Source organism: Bacillus rossius, chromosome 2 (genome assembly GCF_032445375.1).
Source record: "Bacillus rossius redtenbacheri isolate Brsri chromosome 2, Brsri_v3, whole genome shotgun sequence".
NCBI lineage: Eukaryota > Metazoa > Arthropoda > Insecta > Phasmatodea > Bacillidae > Bacillus > Bacillus rossius.
The window spans coordinates 103,849,534-103,867,374 of record NC_086331.1 but is presented as its reverse complement, the minus strand read 5'-3'; the positions used below and the strand labels follow the sequence as shown (position 1 = coordinate 103,867,374).

The 17,841-nt window shown below is 32.5% G+C and overlaps 1 protein-coding gene across 2 annotated transcripts in view; it reads right to left on the bottom strand.

The window, feature by feature from the left end:
* Positions 1-17,841, bottom strand: part of LOC134529540 (beta-arrestin-1) — a 95,497-nt gene that overhangs the window by 9,651 nt on the left and 68,005 nt on the right. For both annotated transcript variants that reach the window (XM_063363742.1, XM_063363741.1), the window contains exons 10-12: positions 9,779-9,922; positions 7,133-7,219; positions 379-531 (exon numbers count right to left, since the gene is read on the bottom strand). In XM_063363742.1, the coding sequence (XP_063219812.1) occupies positions 379-531; positions 7,133-7,219; positions 9,779-9,922 (384 nt within the window). The remainder of the gene's footprint in view (positions 1-378; positions 532-7,132; positions 7,220-9,778; positions 9,923-17,841) is intronic.

Genomic DNA, 17,841 nt, shown 5'->3' with positions numbered 1-17,841 from the left:
TTTATATACCTACTCAATTGTATCATTCTCACTGTGTGTATTTTGCTACTGTATTACTGTTTCGTTCTATTATAAAGTTTTTGTGCCTGTCTTCTAAAGCTGTATTTAACTTCAAGCAAAACAATCTTAAACCAGAAATAAAATCCATAATCACAAAATAATGTAGTGCAATATTATAGTATACAATTTTGCTGCTCTGTTATAAAAAATCCTCACAAAATACGGACACAATACTATATGAGTAAAATGTTTTAAATATAGTGAAAAAATATTACTTCCACTAATGGTCAGTTAACTAACAACAATGCTTGAATTTAGTCTGAAAACACACAAAATTAAAATAGTCATATTAACGTAAAGTAATTTAAAATTACTAACGTATCTAACTGAATGAGGTTCGTATCAACTGGAACGTTATCTTCATTATCTTTGTTGGAAGCGTGAGTTGGAGATGGGCGAGCAGTATGAGGAAATATTTCTTCCTCTGGCTTTGGATGCATCAAAATAAAAGGTAGTTCGGCAACTAAGTCCCTGAAAGAACAAAAAAATCACTTGACAAGTTATATTTCCAATGCTAAAACCTTAAACTAAAAACATGCACAGTTGACTGATGAAATAATATGACAGCCATCCTTAGTTTTGGAAGGTGTGGAATATTTTTCAGATGGAAACATATATTGGCAGTATGATGGGTACTTAATGGTAAGACGCAAGATTATATGGTGAATAGCGATAAACCCAAAATAACAGCAAAATTTAAGTCAATACACTACACAACACCAAAATGCAAGCCAAACAAAAAATACAGCAAAATTCACCTTACCTAATTTTGTTCGTTAAAATATAGAATTCATTTTTTTAAATCTTTGGTTTGGGCTTTTATTTAAAAACCTCAAATATTATTTACTTAGAAATTTTTTTTTACTTTCTATGTATGAGTTTTTTCAAAGGAAAGTAAATAAAAGCAGTATACAGCTAATACCACATACACATGACAAAAGGCTTACAGAGAAAAAACACAAGGAAATGTATTTGTTTTATTATTTTGGGCTATTCATTATATATTCATTTTCTGATTCATATTAACAGTATTGAAGAAATTAGACGATGACAAAGAGTAAAATTTAAATTTGAAAATATGTTGGCATTAGAAATAAACAATCAATCAAATATTTTTCCCTACTGCTTAAAAGTTATGAAGGTTTAGTAGTTCCAATAACTACCATTTATTTTTTTGAACAGTGAATAATTGTATGTATTAATGCATGATACTTTAAAAATAAAAAAATGGAGATTCAAATGATCCAAATAAAAAACCATTAAATCTTGGCTCTAGACATTGCTGTAATTGCTGTACTTTTATAACTTTATCATGAATTTTAAAAATGACAGAAAAATATTGATTTTTTTTAAGCTGCTTTGTTGGTTTAACTTACTCTCATCTCATCAAAATATCTAGCATTATATTATGCACACATTTTAAGTGTGTTACCAGAAATTGTTGAAGAAGTTAATACACATAATTATGCTTGTTATGTACTTAGTATGAGGTTGTAAGATGCCTAAGGCACCCGTTGAAAAATAATGAATATAACAAACATTTTAATTTAATATGTAAATTTTTTTTATTAAAAATTCAATTAATTTTAAGATTGTGCAAAAGAAAATTATTTCTGATATACATATGAAATGATGAAAAAATATTTTTAAAAAAATATTCACACCCCAACCCACACACCCCCCACTCACGTACACATGCACACACACTGTTTGTAATGACAAAATTAGTGTTTTTAAAAAATATAAAATCAATGGTTTACTCACAAGGTTGCAACAAACATGGATATCCTAACTTCTGACCATTTTAGAGTTTTCCCAACTCGCAATGATAATAATTTTTCGTACCTTCCACGCGGAGTTCTGAATGCCCCATGTGTTTAACAGTTTTTTTAAGGTGTTATATGCCCTTCAAAAGTATTGTTTATTTCAGAAGACATTTACTATCTAAAATAAATAACAAAGCTACAATAAATACCCTGACTATCCCCACAAATTTACATGTATATTTTTTTAAAAGCTAGGTAGCACTTGGTGTTTATACATTTCTGGCAAAAATAATGGATGTTATATGTGATTCTGTGGTACTATTTTATTTGGCAAACATCTGCCTACTAAAAAAACTTTATTTGAATTTGAAAATGTTGACTTTCCCACTAAAAAACATCATGCAATCTGCTGGCTGAAATTATATAGTGCTTATCTGAGGATCTCACATGAAGTCAAGTGCTCTAAGATATAGAACAAGTCTACAATCACATATACACACATACACATATACACATATACACATATACACATACATACATACATACATACATACATACATACATACATACATACATACATACATAACTATTAACAAAAATAAAAATACAAGTGAAGGAAAAACATTTTTCTAACTTATGGTAATACCGTACAATACAAAATCCATTACATGAAACAGTGTATACAAAAGCATGGCATAAATTAAGTATTGGTCACATGAAGTAAATTTCAGTACACAACTAAACAGCTCTAATTATTACCTCGGTGGCAATTAAAGGAAAGATTAGTGTAGTGCTAAAGCACAAGAAACTGTAAGTGATATAGGGGAAGGATAGGAAGGAAGGAAGTTGCACATTATTGTCCCAACAATAAATTTTGGAATATTTTTGTGATTTCCCTGACTTTCCCAAATTTTTTACTTGTAGTAACCATATCTCAGTTTGGTTTTATTCCCCAGTCCATACCTTTTCAACTACTTACTCATAACCTTCTCTTCACTTTTCATGATGTAAAGGAATAAAATTGAGTTAAGTTAACTACCTGACAAAAACACAATGATAACATACTCTGATTATAATACTGTAAAGTCCCATTAATGTGTGCTAATCGTGAGATGAGATGGCATGGAAAGGCCCTAAGAAAGCAAATAACACTGTTTTGATGTTTATTATGGTCACTTAGTAGCTTCTTACGAAAACATTGCACAATTTACTAAAGAACCATTAACTTATTTGAAAACTGAACGTCTTTTCATCAAAGTGACACTTAAAATGGCATATACTACTTCTAGTCACTGAGGGAATCTTAATGCAGAGTCGTGTCAAAGTTTTTAGCAAAGTCTTTTCAGTGGCTTTATGCAAGGAAAAAATCACTACTGATGAAAATAAAATTTAATTTGCAATCACATATCTTCAATACAAAATGATACCATAGGAGTACATGTTAAATGTCTAATTATCACAAAAAACAAAGCATAAGCATCGAGTGACAATTAATATTTTACTAAGTGCACACAAAGATAACTATCAGGGCCTTTTAACAGGAACATTAATTTACTTTTTATTTAAATGTGAATTTATTCAAGTAAGTAGAAGTCTTAAACAACAAAACAATACCATAGAATGGTAAATAAAACTTTTTTTTTATGTGCCCAAAAATAAGCAAAAAAAATAATTGCACCCAACTTATAACAGCCTACTAGTGCACAGTACTTTTTACATAGTAAGAAAATAAGACATTTTACTGAAAAAAATTAATATCACGATGTCATGTCTTCCAAACAAACATTTACCACATACAAGATGCAACAAAAAAAAACCTTTTTAACATCACTCAGCAGTGCATCTGTTTTAGCAATTGGTGCGCAATAGTAGTTATGGTGAAGAATATATTATCGAGGTATAAACTTATTTTAGTATATAGATGTTTTGGGAATAAAAGCATATTTTACTGTCGTGAGGGGGGATTTCGAATCGGCGTACGTTTATACCTTGGGCGCCACCACGTGGATGGGCACGTGGACCCGGCTACCGACTGTCCCAGGGCCGTGACGTGACCCATGTGGAGCTAGGCTCGACTTCCCCCCCGCTAGCACTCACCAGCCCGCTCTCAGCAGCGGGCACGCTATGTTACTGCTCGTGGGGTCTTGAGGCGCCCCACACACCTCCATCTGTGCTGGGAAACTCGTGGTCGGGAATTAAGTGCAACGAGTCGGGTGAACATTGAGCTTTATTGGCGCCGACACGTACACTGATGATGCACACAGAAAACAGCATATAGTCCAGCTTTCAGGCTGATCAGGACACCGCGTGGCTCGGCCCTAAAAGTATAAGTCCGCCGATTAATTTAAAAATGCTCCGGGGAGCTTTAATTAATTAAGTTAAACAGTCTTCCGCTGGGGTAGGCCACGAAGGTTGATTAAAAAAAGGTTTAGAAAATAGTTACGATGGCGGATGTTGACGGATCGGTTACAAGCAAAAGTTGAAGTCGACGAGGTGCTGAGATGCGTCCTACACCGCACGGCGAACGGAAGAGACTGCCCTGGGCCCCGTGTGTCATGGCCGCAGGAAGTGCTGAACTTACCTTTAGTACATTAATATTAAAGACAGTTAAACATAACTATTAAAATCTTTTAAAAATTACAAGTTAATTAAGATTTAAGGAGAACTTATTACAGATATTTAAGAATTACATTATTTAAAAAACATGCAGTCTCCTTTGCTCCAGTTAGGGTGGGCGCCGAAAGGGTTCGCGCAGTGCGACCGAACACACGCACACACGCACTTGTTGGCGGGAGGTTTGAAACAGAGGGTGTCGGTGGGTGGAGAGGGGGAGGGCAGTGGCGTGAGGCACATCGAGCTTAGGGAGGGCGTAGCCCTGGTCGACGTCATTACAACCTCTAAAGAGGCCATTTTAAGTGTAACAAATAAGTATGAATGCTAAGCTGATCCCGACCAATTTAGGGGTGCATTCGGCGATGCACTGTGCGTGTGTATCATGTAGTTAGACCTGCATGTAAGATTAGCCAGTAGACTGCCGGCAGCCAGGTCAACTCTACCAGAAAAGGGTGGACAAGGACAAGAAATGTAGTGAGATGTCGCACATGGACCGGCCTCTTAGGAGGGTAGTGTTATCAGAGTCGTTACAAACCATTTTTTCATTAATTTTTTTAATTGGTTCCACTTTATAAACTGAGACATATATTAGTAAATATCATCACTAAACAAAACCCTATATTTAATAACGGTTAGATAGCAAAAGTATCTTCAATAAATTTTCATTTCTACCGTTTCCATTTTTCTGTGATTTCTTGGTAATCAAATAAGCTTATTTTATGGTCCTGTAGATGCCGTGGATGATAGAGTTGACGGTACTTGATTAGCATAAAAAAATACTAAAGCGGTCCGAAAAATCAAGTGTAAAATTTTTCTGTTACTTCTAAAATTTGGTATAAAATGATAATTTTTTTGCCTTTTATTCCCTTAAAAATTGTTTTCTATATGCTATGAATTGAAACATAAGTATTTTTAGTTATCCTGAAGAAAAAAACTATTTTCCAAAACCAATAAAAATAAAAAATTCAAATTTTTTTTTTAACTTCCTGACAAGTCCAATCATTCTCTAAGAGGGTGTTTTGATACTTAAAGTAGTTAATTGTTTTAGCAAGTAGTTGGGTTAAGGCCCAGCCACAATCAATATAGTTTCAACACATGAACAGTTATAGCGATAAAGCACTAAACAAAACAGTAATAACACAGCGCTGGCTACAACAGTTATAAACTAAAACATATTCTTTTGTTTCTTTTGGTTTAAGCCCCTTCAGAAAATTAATGATGTAGTAGTTGGAAAAAAAATTTGTACTAACAGAATAAAATCTACAATACCACAGGAAGTTCTACAGTAGTTAGTAGTGTGTAATTATAACAAAAAATTACTACCAACAGAATAAAATATATAACAGCACAGGAATTATTAAATACAGTAATAATGCAGTAATAAATTTTGTTCTCCAATGGAAATTAGCCCATGATGTTTATAGCTTAACTTACAATGTATGATTGGCTAGTCAGATTGAATTATATGGAGTTCTACTGTTGTGTATAATTCTGTGTTCTGTTGTGTTAATACAAGTTGATTGTGTCTGGGACTTTAAGTAAATTATAAATTACTATATAAACTAATATGGGTGGTTGGTTAGGTAAAGTTACCAAAGTAAATTTTAAATTGGTAATCCATAATGATTTTATGGTATTTTTAATGTAGCTGACCAAATCTAATCAACCATCCAAACTATCTCATAAGTATTTCGAATATAGCTAAACAAACCTAACCACTCATTAAAATAGTAAACTACTTGAAGTATCATAGTGACCTTCAAGAGAATGTTTGAAAAAAACTTTGGGAAACAAAAAAAAAAAAAGCAGTTTTATTATCATTATTATTATTTTCAGAAAAGAGGCCCTTCTTCAGAATTACTAATTAAATATACCAATGATCATGTCAATAACTTTAATAAAATTCAACAAAAAATAACTAAAATAACTTATTTTTAAATCACCCTTCAAAATAAGTATCCCTTAAACTAAAAAATTTACTTCAAGCAACCATTAGAAGTAGTTTCTTTATAATACATTATATTTTTCATGCTGGTAAAAGAAAACATGTAACCTACCTTTGTACGTCACAATAACACAATATTTTGGACAATATAGTGCACTTCAAATTAATCCAGAATAAATGCTCAGCAAATGAAAATGGTTTTGTGTAAAAATGTAATGTTACCCAAAATCTAATATACCAAATGAGTACCATAAATGTGTCCCAGTCTTATTCGCATATAGTTGAGAAACGTGAAAAGGCCCAATTATAATACATAACATAATTCCTGAAAATGACATGCCAATGCACACTTAATAAACACAAACTAATTTTATTAAAATAAACAAACCACCTTGCTTGACTGACAAAAAAGTGATTTTGTACAGTAAAATAATTTGTAATAGTGAAGGATTTCATGAAAATATAAAAAAAAAACATTTTAATCACCCATTATTTATTATTACAGTTTCTATAGTCTGAAATCTGCACTACTTGCAATAGAACTCAAAACACAATCACATAAATGTACAGGTGCACATGCAATCCAGTAATCATGCACAGGCCCATACAAAACAAAAAAAAATATTAAAATTGACTTATTATTTTTCAAATCTTGCAGTGTGTGGAAATAAGGGCTGTAAAATGGATGAAAATATATCACTTACACTATTAATGAAAAACAACAAAAGTTATTATGATCTATACCTACCCTCCCAGGGCACCAAGACACAGCTTAACTTTAACTTTGTACTGCACAATTATACCTAGGTTCTCCCGCTGCGAAGGGTCAGCAACTCTAAAAACAAAACAGAAAACCAAATAAAAAAAATTTGGCTCAACAATTTAGTACACTAAAAACTACAAAAAAAAAATTAAAAATGATAAAGAAAGAAGTAACATAAGTCTGAAAGAAATAATTCACAAATGGAACGAAAAAGAGAATAAAGAAGATAACATCAGTTACCAACAAAAAATACATAATCTTTTCAACAGAAACATAGTAGCAAAGCTTCATTTTTACAGAATGATATAGTTTAATTTAAGAAGTTATTTCTTTAAACTACAATAAATACCATATTTGCCACAATACCATTACTTGCAGATTAGAAAATATGATAAAATAAATGACTTACCATTTAAAAGCCAAACTAAAACTGTAGTTCCCATGTAAATACGCATTATGCATGGATATACTGGCATGTACATATACAGAGATAGAAATAACAAACATTAAATTAATGAAAATATCAAAACAAATATATTTTAAATGCATAAATACTGAAAGTGTGTATACTGTACGATTAAGATGAGTAGTAACAGAAACTTTCCCTTGACGTAGGTACTACCTTCTTGGACAGTTTGAAAGTCCAGATCCCAGCTATGACCACCATCGTCAAAAAACTATACGAGAGGGGTAGTAACATAAACAGAGGACAGCATTGTGTTCCTTAATTACAGTGTTGTTTTTGTTAATATTTCAGAGACAGAGAACGAGACTTTTTTTTTTAATGTGGTATTGTTGCAGGTGCCGATTCTCGCTCACGGGTGGAAGCGTTGCCACCAATGGTCAATCTTCTTTAGGCCGAGGTCAGGGACAGATACTTTCCAGTAATGAGTCACCATTTAATTGCTTAAAAATTTTAATGTCATTTTAAGAGGAAATTACATGAACACAGTAATAATAATGTAGGACTGATTGGCCATGATGGATAGGGATGAAGAGAAGAGAGCGAGGAGTTTTCTTTTCCCACCAGCAGTTGTATAAACAAAACAGGAGGAATTCTGATTAAAGTAATTTTCTTTTAAATATTGCAGAATAGAAAAAGAGACCATATCATGAATAAAATCACAACAGGCACAGAACACCAACACGAGGTTGAGATTAAAGTGTGGCTACAAAATTAAAAAAAAATTGTTTCAAGCTGGTCAGTTCTCATTAAAATAGCTTTGCATTCTTCCTCCATGCAACAGCAGCATAAGTTGACTTGTCATGTAAGAACTTGCATGAAATGTTCATCTATGTTGGTAATTACAGTATATATCTAAAAACCATTAATTTTCAAATTATAAAGTAGTACATCATAACTCCAGCTTTTTATAAATGTTGCTATAATGAGGCTGAAATAGTTTACATGAAAAGACAATGAAAAAATTTCATGCCTACAGTTCAATGCACACTTTGGTGTCCCCATTAGAAGGTTATTTTTAATTTAAACAAATTCTTAGATTTGCTTTAACAAGCATGAATTTTAAAAACTTGTGTGGACACAAGTTTACACCCCAGTTGAGTAGGTACTGAGACATTACTTGCCTACTTGAAGATTTCCTATTTCTTAATACTTTAAACAGAATGTTGTTGACAAATTTATGCTACTTCATATTGTATTGGCAGATTATGTATTAAAAAACTTCAACAGACACAAAATACAAATAATACTTTTAATTTGCTCCATATATTAATACACCAATTGTCACAGCCATCGCTGTTTCACAACTGAGCATTTACATTGCATTCAGTCCCTATATTTATATGAAAAATAAACTGATAAGCACAGTACCAAATATTCTCATATATGTATTTTTGCCATTCTATGAATTTTCTGGGATAGAAGTTTTACAAGCAATAATTTGGAGCACAAATTGTAAAAACTTTTCACAATATAATATTCAAAGTAATGTAAGAAAGCTCTATTTAGCTCACAAACTAACTCTTCACTGTAGTTACTGAAAGATTTACTGAATAATAGTTCATTGCAGCCACTGAATTACCCACTAATTATAAATAGAACTATATTTGAAGTTATTATGATTCTGTTACAAATATTGTAACCTAATATGCTTTGAAATGAAACAAGGAGCAATTATTTTTTGAGAACGTGAAACTTTAAAATATCAAACAAATCTTCAGTACTTTAAGCAGCAATGGCTACAGTACTACAGAAAAAATTGCAAAAATTATTAAACTATAGAAGTAAAAAAAACAATAACAATAAGTTACTGGAATTCACAAGTATTAATTCTGTAAGGCTAAAAATTTTATAGACATATTTCTATCAATTCTTAAAAAATACAAATAAAAAGGTCTGAATATTACTTAATCATTAAAAACCACATGCCGAAAACTAAACCAGGATGTGAAAACTTACAAACTAATAAAATCTGAAGAAAAAAAAATCTTGAAAGTTAAAATTTAACTTACACAAAAAACTATTATCATAAAACCAACTTAACTTTTGGCTGCTAAACAAAACTTCATGCACATTGGGAATAAAGTTGACAACACATGGAAAGATCAATGAATTGGAAATAGCTAAAGAAATAAAATAAAAGTGAGCAACTAGCCTAGGTAACTTACAGAGTGCTAGAGGCTAGGTTTGTGTCTTCATGTTTTAACTGTCCGTCAAGGGCTAAGCCCCACTTGTCCTTGTTATTGGCGAGAAGTGGGGTCATCACAAACACTTTACTCAAGGTAAACCCAGGCCCAATGGGACAACCTTCTCTACACACCACATAACAAACAAAACAGAAAAACTAATAAACAATTTCACTCTAAACAGAAAATTCACAATGCCACTTGCACAAAACATGTCAGACATCACTATAAATAACTTAGCCAAGAACATTGGACAACAGAGTTTGTCTATCTGGATTAAAGCTTTCATATATAAACGTACTATTAATTTTCTAAAATCTAAGCATGAAACTGCAAAACAAAGACAAGGAAAGGCATCATAATAAATATAAGACAGGCACTTTCAATTTTAGAATGTGTGTTCTCAGGAAACAATACCAGTGTTAACACTAAGAAAAAGAGCTATAAAAAAGCAACACAAAATGTTATGATATTCTTAACTTATAAAAATGTATAAATATTACAGTTTTAACAACACAAAAAATTGCTTGAATTATTTTGGAAAAGTCTACTACTGCTCTAAAAATCTGTACGATAACCAAGTGGGTGCAGCTAAATGAAAAGTTCACAAATATAAGCTGTCACCACAAACATAATGAAAATTTAAAAAAAAAAGTACTATTCCCTCTAAATGCTAATAACACTCATTCGACCTTACAAATTCTAATGTCTTATTAAAATAACAAAAAATACCTCCTGGCTACCTAGTGCAGTCTTAAAATCTGCCATAATTTATATTCTTCTTGGGAAATAAAGGTGCAAAGGCCTACTAGCAAAGCAACACCATAAGAAGTGTTTAGTAGGCAAAATTTATATCCCTCCAAATTACACGGTCAATGTTTTATAGAACTATTTTTCCTTTTTGGAAACCAAACTGATTAGCTGTACCAACCCCATTATTCTTACTGGTGATTTCAATGTGCCTGGCACTCTGACTGGAAGTCCAACCATACAAAAACGTTAGTCACCTATATTACAGTAAAACTCGCTTAAGACGTTCCCACGTAACACGTTTTCCCGTTTATCAAGTTCAAAAAATTATTCCCTTGATCACTTCCATATATCCCTATGTTAATATTTCCCTTTCATAACATTTTTCTTTATATATATATATATATATATGCTTCCCGCATATAACGTTCAGCGTTTGTGGGAAAAAAATAAAATAAAATTGTTTATCTTTAAGCTTTTGAACAATTTTTAAGGTAAATTTTAAAAATTAACATACTTCCTAACGTTTATTACCCTATTGGTCCAAATATAAGGCGACCATTTTTACATAAACAAGATGCGAAAATTGGAAGCCGCCTTATTTTCACACCCAAGACGTCAGCACCGCAAACATTAGTTCCAAGCTGAAAGCTACAGTAGAAACATTGTTAAACAAAATGTTCACGATTTTTTATATTAAATAAAACATCGTTACCTCACACGGGGAAAACGATAAATCCACCCAATATTGCAGTAATTCACAATTGTTTAAAGTTGAAAATTAAAATATTTGTTGAGTAAAAACGTGAATGTTGAAGCATCTCAATATGGCAACCTTTTATTACACAATCGCGTGTTAACATTTACGGTAATTTAATTTCAGATTTTTAACGGAAATATTTGTACTAAAATATCACAGCTATTTTCAGAACGATTGTTTACGTTTACAAACAGAAAATGTTAAGAACATTTCAGATGTAATGTTTGGAAATTCACTGCTGCCAACTGTCTTTCCACAATATTTCTTTGTTGTAAAACGAACATTGCCGAACACGCACGAAGACGCCATATTTACAGGAATTTGGTACGTTGCTTCAAAAGCTATTTTAATAATTTCACAGTAATCCACTCTTTATTTATGTAAAAACCTTACAAGTAACATAATTATCATAGATTATTCTTTAAAATTCATAGGACAGAGACTCTGTCAGAGAGTAATATGGACAAATATTCGCGGTCACGTCACCGAAGTTATTCATGGCCGTATGCTTCACCATGGCAGCTAGCCACTTGTTTTGTTCCGGCAAGCTGCATTCTTTGTTTGCTTTGTTATGTTTAACACACTACTAAAGAGTAATACGTAGCTTAAGTGAAACGGAAAGTTAAATGTGGTATACATAAATGCAAAAAGGATTTATCAACACAAAACGTATGTCTAATGAATTTTCACATTTATTTCTACCAAAATTATTTTTACATTTGTTTGGCCTCCTGAAACTGCAGGTCGCCATATATTCGGGCCAATACGGTACAAGTTAATTTGAACAGAACAAGACCGTCGAAAAACCTGCGCCGCACGCCACACGCTGTTCTATCTGTGCACCGTTTCGAGTGACGAATGAGAAACGCGCACAATCGTCGAAACCTGCGCCGCACGCCACACACTGTTACTTGTGTGTATTTCGACGAATCATATGCCTGCGTTTGTTTGGACTGAGAGGCTGTTCCACCTGCAGAAGATTTTCCCCATTTGTGGCTTAACTGACGAATGCGAAACGCCAACGATCTTTGAAACCTGTGCCGCACGCCGCATGACTAATCACCTGCTTGCATTCTCAGGGACTAGAGGCTGTTCTATCAGTACACCAATTTTCCAGTTCAAGTCACGTGACGAAAACAAAGTAAACCATATACCGCCAGCTATTACTTTCTTTGAATTATTTGCGTATATTTTTTAAAACAATAAATGTTAGTTATTGCTTTTTTTGCTAGTGTTTTGATAATACTAATTTTAATGTGTTTATTAAATTAAATACAGTTTTAATAATTCAATTTACTGATAAAAAATATGTCATTAGTTATTCTGTTATTCCAGCATGCCAATGATAGTAAGTGTATTTTTGTGTGAATACAGTACATGTCATTTGAGTAAAATCGATTTTTACGTTGGAAATTACTTTTCCCTTTTAAGAAGTTTTCCCTTTTAAGAAGTTTTCCCTGTTAAGCAGTTTTAAGCATCCGTCCCTTGAAAAACTTCTTAAGGGGATTGGTGCACCAGCATCGTATTAAAAAAACAATATATTTGTTAATGATTCAGCTGCTAGAGAAGATTTGAACCATTCTGGTGTAAAATTTATTTTTTTATTTTTTTATTTTAATTAAGTTATTGCTGATTTTTGGGAATTTTATAATTCAAGCTTTATTAAAAAACTATAAAGATTTCAGTGGTAAAACTTTCGCAGATAAATTTTCAGACACGGGAGATATGACTGTGACCATTATTTTATCTGTAATAATTATTAATTTAACGTAATTACAATTTGAATTTTAATAACTGAGCTGCTTCGAAATTGCGTGATATTCATTTGCGAATTTAATAACATTCGCGTTTTCATTTGTAATTCAAACGCCTACATATATGTCGGCTGAATGATTGACTTTATTTTAGTCTTTAGCTTATTGCAGTCGGACCTAAAGTAAAAACGTAGCTGTAGAAATTTGAGCAGCGTGCAAGCTCGGATACGAGGAATTATGGAGTGCGCTGGACAGTAGTGACACCTTGCGACAGTTTTCCAAACTTTTTGCAGCTCGTTCCCACTCTGCCACAGCTGTCTGCTGTTTACGAAGAGGAGACGGGATTTCGCGGGAAACTGATATGAAGGTCAACGTACTCATTTTCAGTAGATAAGAGAACGTGTTTGGTTTAGCTCGGCGTATAATTGAATGGTTATTCTCTGTTATTATTTAGCACAGTGATTTAGCTAGATGTTTTTTGTTGCAAGCGTAAGATTTATTCAGGAATAAAATGCAGAAGAAACCTCCACCAAGCAGAGTACACAAAATAACAAAACTATCGAAAGCCATTAGAGCGCTTCGAAAAAAGAATAAAAAAAATAAGAGATTATTTTATTATAGCTTTTTTTACCATATATTTATTTTTCAGAGTTGCGTATGTACAACGCGATGGACACGATGCGACAGCAAAAAGATGTGTAAAATTGTAAACATGTTTTTTTTTTCAGCAATGCGTGAACCATTCATAAACTATACTCAGCATGTATCCGTATAATTACGTTTGATTTTTTTTTATGACAGGCATCAATGTTAACAAGTTTATTAAGCCACAATATACTTTTTTCAGAAAACTAAGTGTAGCAGAAAACACTCAACATAGTCTCACACAAAATCAGTTTACATGAATGCAGTTTTAAGAAGTAAGCAACGTAAATAATAGTTAAACATTATTTAATATCTGCTGGTAACGTTTCCAAAGTATCAGCATCACCTTCATTCACGAACAATATTCGTGAGCTTATTTATGTATTTTGCTGGCTATTCGTTGGTGACTGTTAGGACTGCAAAATTAGTAAACATTTTTCACCCTATCCTGAGTTAAATCTAAGTGTGCGCGGTTAGATGAGGACCTAGATGTGTCCCAGGCTTACGCCTTTACACTCTACTCATGCATTAACCATGCGCGTAAGGTCGCGTTGCCATTGACCTGTAGGATAGTCTCAACAATCCTCTACGGACTCGAAAAATGTCACCTGCTCATTGGCTACTTGACTTGTGACAACTGTTTGTTGTAATGCCTGTGATTCATCGTTGATTTTGTTGAGGAGTTTTCAGTGATTCAGAGCCTCCCATTTAACTGTGGCCGAATTGAAGAAGCAGTACAAATGTTACATGCTTGAATTCATAGCGAATGGAAACCACAAATATTTACTGATGTAGTGGTTGGTAAAAAAAATATTATTCGTATCGCGTCCATCGCTTCGCGCCATGTTGGCTCCTATATTATATGGATTTACAAAATATAACGTTTTATTTACGACACTTAAGATAAGGTGTGTAGGATTTTAAGAATTCACTTGAATTATTATTTAAGAACATATTTCAGGATAACTTGTGAAGACGCTCGTACAGACGGCACCGGTTGTGATGACTCATTGTTACCAGAGCAGGGGCCATCTCGTGTACACGAAGTGACATGTGAAACTTCAACATAACTCGAAAATCAATAAGTGTTACATTGAAATGTGTCCGCTACAAATTTTCAGGAATTATAATTTTGAAATCGAGTAGAAATATTCCTGCAATTAGCATTAGGTATATTTTAATAGACATTGAAAGCGAATCATTAAGTAGCTTCAAAATCCAAATACCAGAATACAGATAGTCTGTAACAATACAGACCTCACCGACTAGATATGGTCCAGATTGTTAATACTAACACATTTGAAAAAACTGACTAGTTATTGAATATGTTGAAATTTTGTAAACCTGTTATTTTAGATGATTGGTGATGTAATAATGTCTCTTGGAAACTACATAAAATTTTAACTGCTTTTATTTCTCCATAAATTCGCAAATCACCATGGCGGCCATTTAACGATCACGATTTAGTTCTTAAATTTTAAATTAGTTTATTTGTTGAGAGCCTGGTACAATGTGTCTGACCACTAAAGTGATCCGAGCCGCGTAGTGTATACTACTGCGAGGTTGCCGATGTAGGCTCGGGTCGGGACGAATTTCGCTGTGAAGAAACAAAGGTTTTTAATACATGGAAAATTATCCCAAAGCAGAAAATTTGTACAGTAGTAGAATTAACATTTCTTAGTAACACGACAAAAGTTTAAGTACTGCCGCAAACCTTGTGCGTCACACCAAAAACGAGCAGTTAAGTCCAAAATGACAATTTTTTTGCAACGATCCTCAATAATGGATATTGCAAATGCAGTTTATGGAGTAGACCGTCAGTATGGAACCCAAAATAATCTAGAAACATTGCCCCATCTGAGGATACTGATAAAAAGCACAAAGTTTAAACATGTTTCTATAAAATAGACCTTTTAAATCATTAAAGTTAACGAATTCACTTTCATTCAATTTTAAGGAAATATAAATACATCTTACATAAAATTAAAGAGCCCAACATGGAAATCGCTTGGAGTAAACGTTGTTGCATATTTATTCATCTTTAAATTGGTATATTTTTTAAGTGTCGCATACAATTAGTCTGACCACTAAAGCGATCCGAGCCGCGTAGTGTATACTACTGCGAGGTTGTCGAAGTAGGCTTGGGTCGGAACGAATTTCGCTGTTAAGAAACAAAAATTTTTAATACATGGAAAATTATCCCAAAGCAAAAATTTTGTACAGTAGTAGAATGAACATTTCTTAGTAACACGTCAAAAGTTTACCGATGAAACCTTGTGATCACACCAATAATGAGCAGTTGAGTCCTTAATGATAATTTCTACAATGATCCACAAAAATGTTTCGTAAATTTAATAACTTTAATACTTTTTTAAGCCGGTTCTCATTATGGCACCAAAGTAATATAAAAGAATGTCCTACATGGTAACTGTGATAAACACCTCAAAGTTTAAACGTCCTATTATTAAATTGGTAATTTTAATCATAAAAGGTAAGAAATATATTTTTTTATAGAAATTTGACTACATGTTACATAAATATGTTGAGCGTAGCGTAAAAATCACTTCATAAATATTGTCTGTGTTTTTTTTGTAAGGTTTAAATGTGTATATTTTGAGTGTCTGGTACAATAGTCTGACCAATGATGTATTTCAAGCTGCGTAGTGTGTGTGCAGCAGTGTTAAAGTCGCTAGTGCTGGGACTTTTTTGCTCCAGAAAACTAAGGTTTTTAATGTATGGTAATTCCAGACTGAATTTTACTCTGAAAGAATAAAAGTTTTCTAACTGCAAGTGATTTTTGCTGCAAACGTAGATAAAAATCTTCCAGGATGCGATTTGCTTAGGTAAAAATATTAGTATGATCGACTCTTTAATTTCTAAATTATAAATAAATAACAACAATAGAACTTCCCGGAAAGTTGTGATAAACTGACGATATTAAGCGAGTAGCAGACCCGTACGTGACTACAGAGAAAGGCTATTTTCCTTGACCGTTAGGATTTCTGGGACGAACACCCTCTCACAGCTGGGGTCATAAAATACGGTCAAACTCTTGAAAAAACATCCACCACCGCTCTTTGCCACTAGAAATTCAACGAAGTAAGCTAGGCGCAGCACTCCAATGAATTAACTTAGAAAAAAAAAAATACTAAATATGTAATTCTATCAATACATTTTACAACACAACTTATGTTTTATTTATTTTCTGGAAAAAAATAATATTATCATACGAATTATGTTATAAAAGTGACAAAACTCAATAAGCACATTTACGGTGTATCGTTTTCTTCAATTGTTATGTAGTAAACTAATTTCATACAATTAAATATATATATTTTATAATATAGGCTACATTAAATTTTGCACAGTTCTGATGTAAAATAATATACTTAATGTATTAGAAATAAAAAATAATTATATTTTTTGGTATTAAAATAATTTTTAATAATAAAATTTTTGTAACAAAATATGAACACATATATAAAACCAGCGGTCCTCTAGAATTTTTATTTACAAGTTCCCAGCAGAAATTGTTTATTGTTAATTTTATTGTATCAAAAATCATTCATATAAGAAAAAAAGAATATGTATATCTCAATAGATGTAACATGAATACACCCTATCATATGCATTAAATATATTTTAAGTAATCCCTAAATAAGACTAAGTTTATTGAGTGTCGCAGTACGCAGCGTGTTTCAAAGCCCACCGGCCGTGAAAGATCAGTACGGCCGCAGTACACTGCAACGCTCGGGCAGCTTTAATGAGGCAACTAATTATGCTAGACTCTTTATAAATATACTATCTTAAAGCTAAAAGTATAATTAAAAACATTTATTTAGACATTTTTTCGCATTGGGCTCTTCAAATCGGTGTAAATCGTATTTTTATCGGGGTGGCAAAGATAAAAAATATATATGTCGTGAATTAATCGCTTTATATCATATCTTAAATATTAAAAATTTAAATTTTTTCTAACATTAATGGGTGTATTACAGTTTCTAGATTATTTGGCTAAGTTTACGGACAGTCAAAATTAAAAACTGTATAAATGGGTAGCATTTTAATGGACTGATGCAAGTTGCTGTCACCTAGGACTTAAATGCAAATTTTCTGTGATAACGCACAAGGTCTAC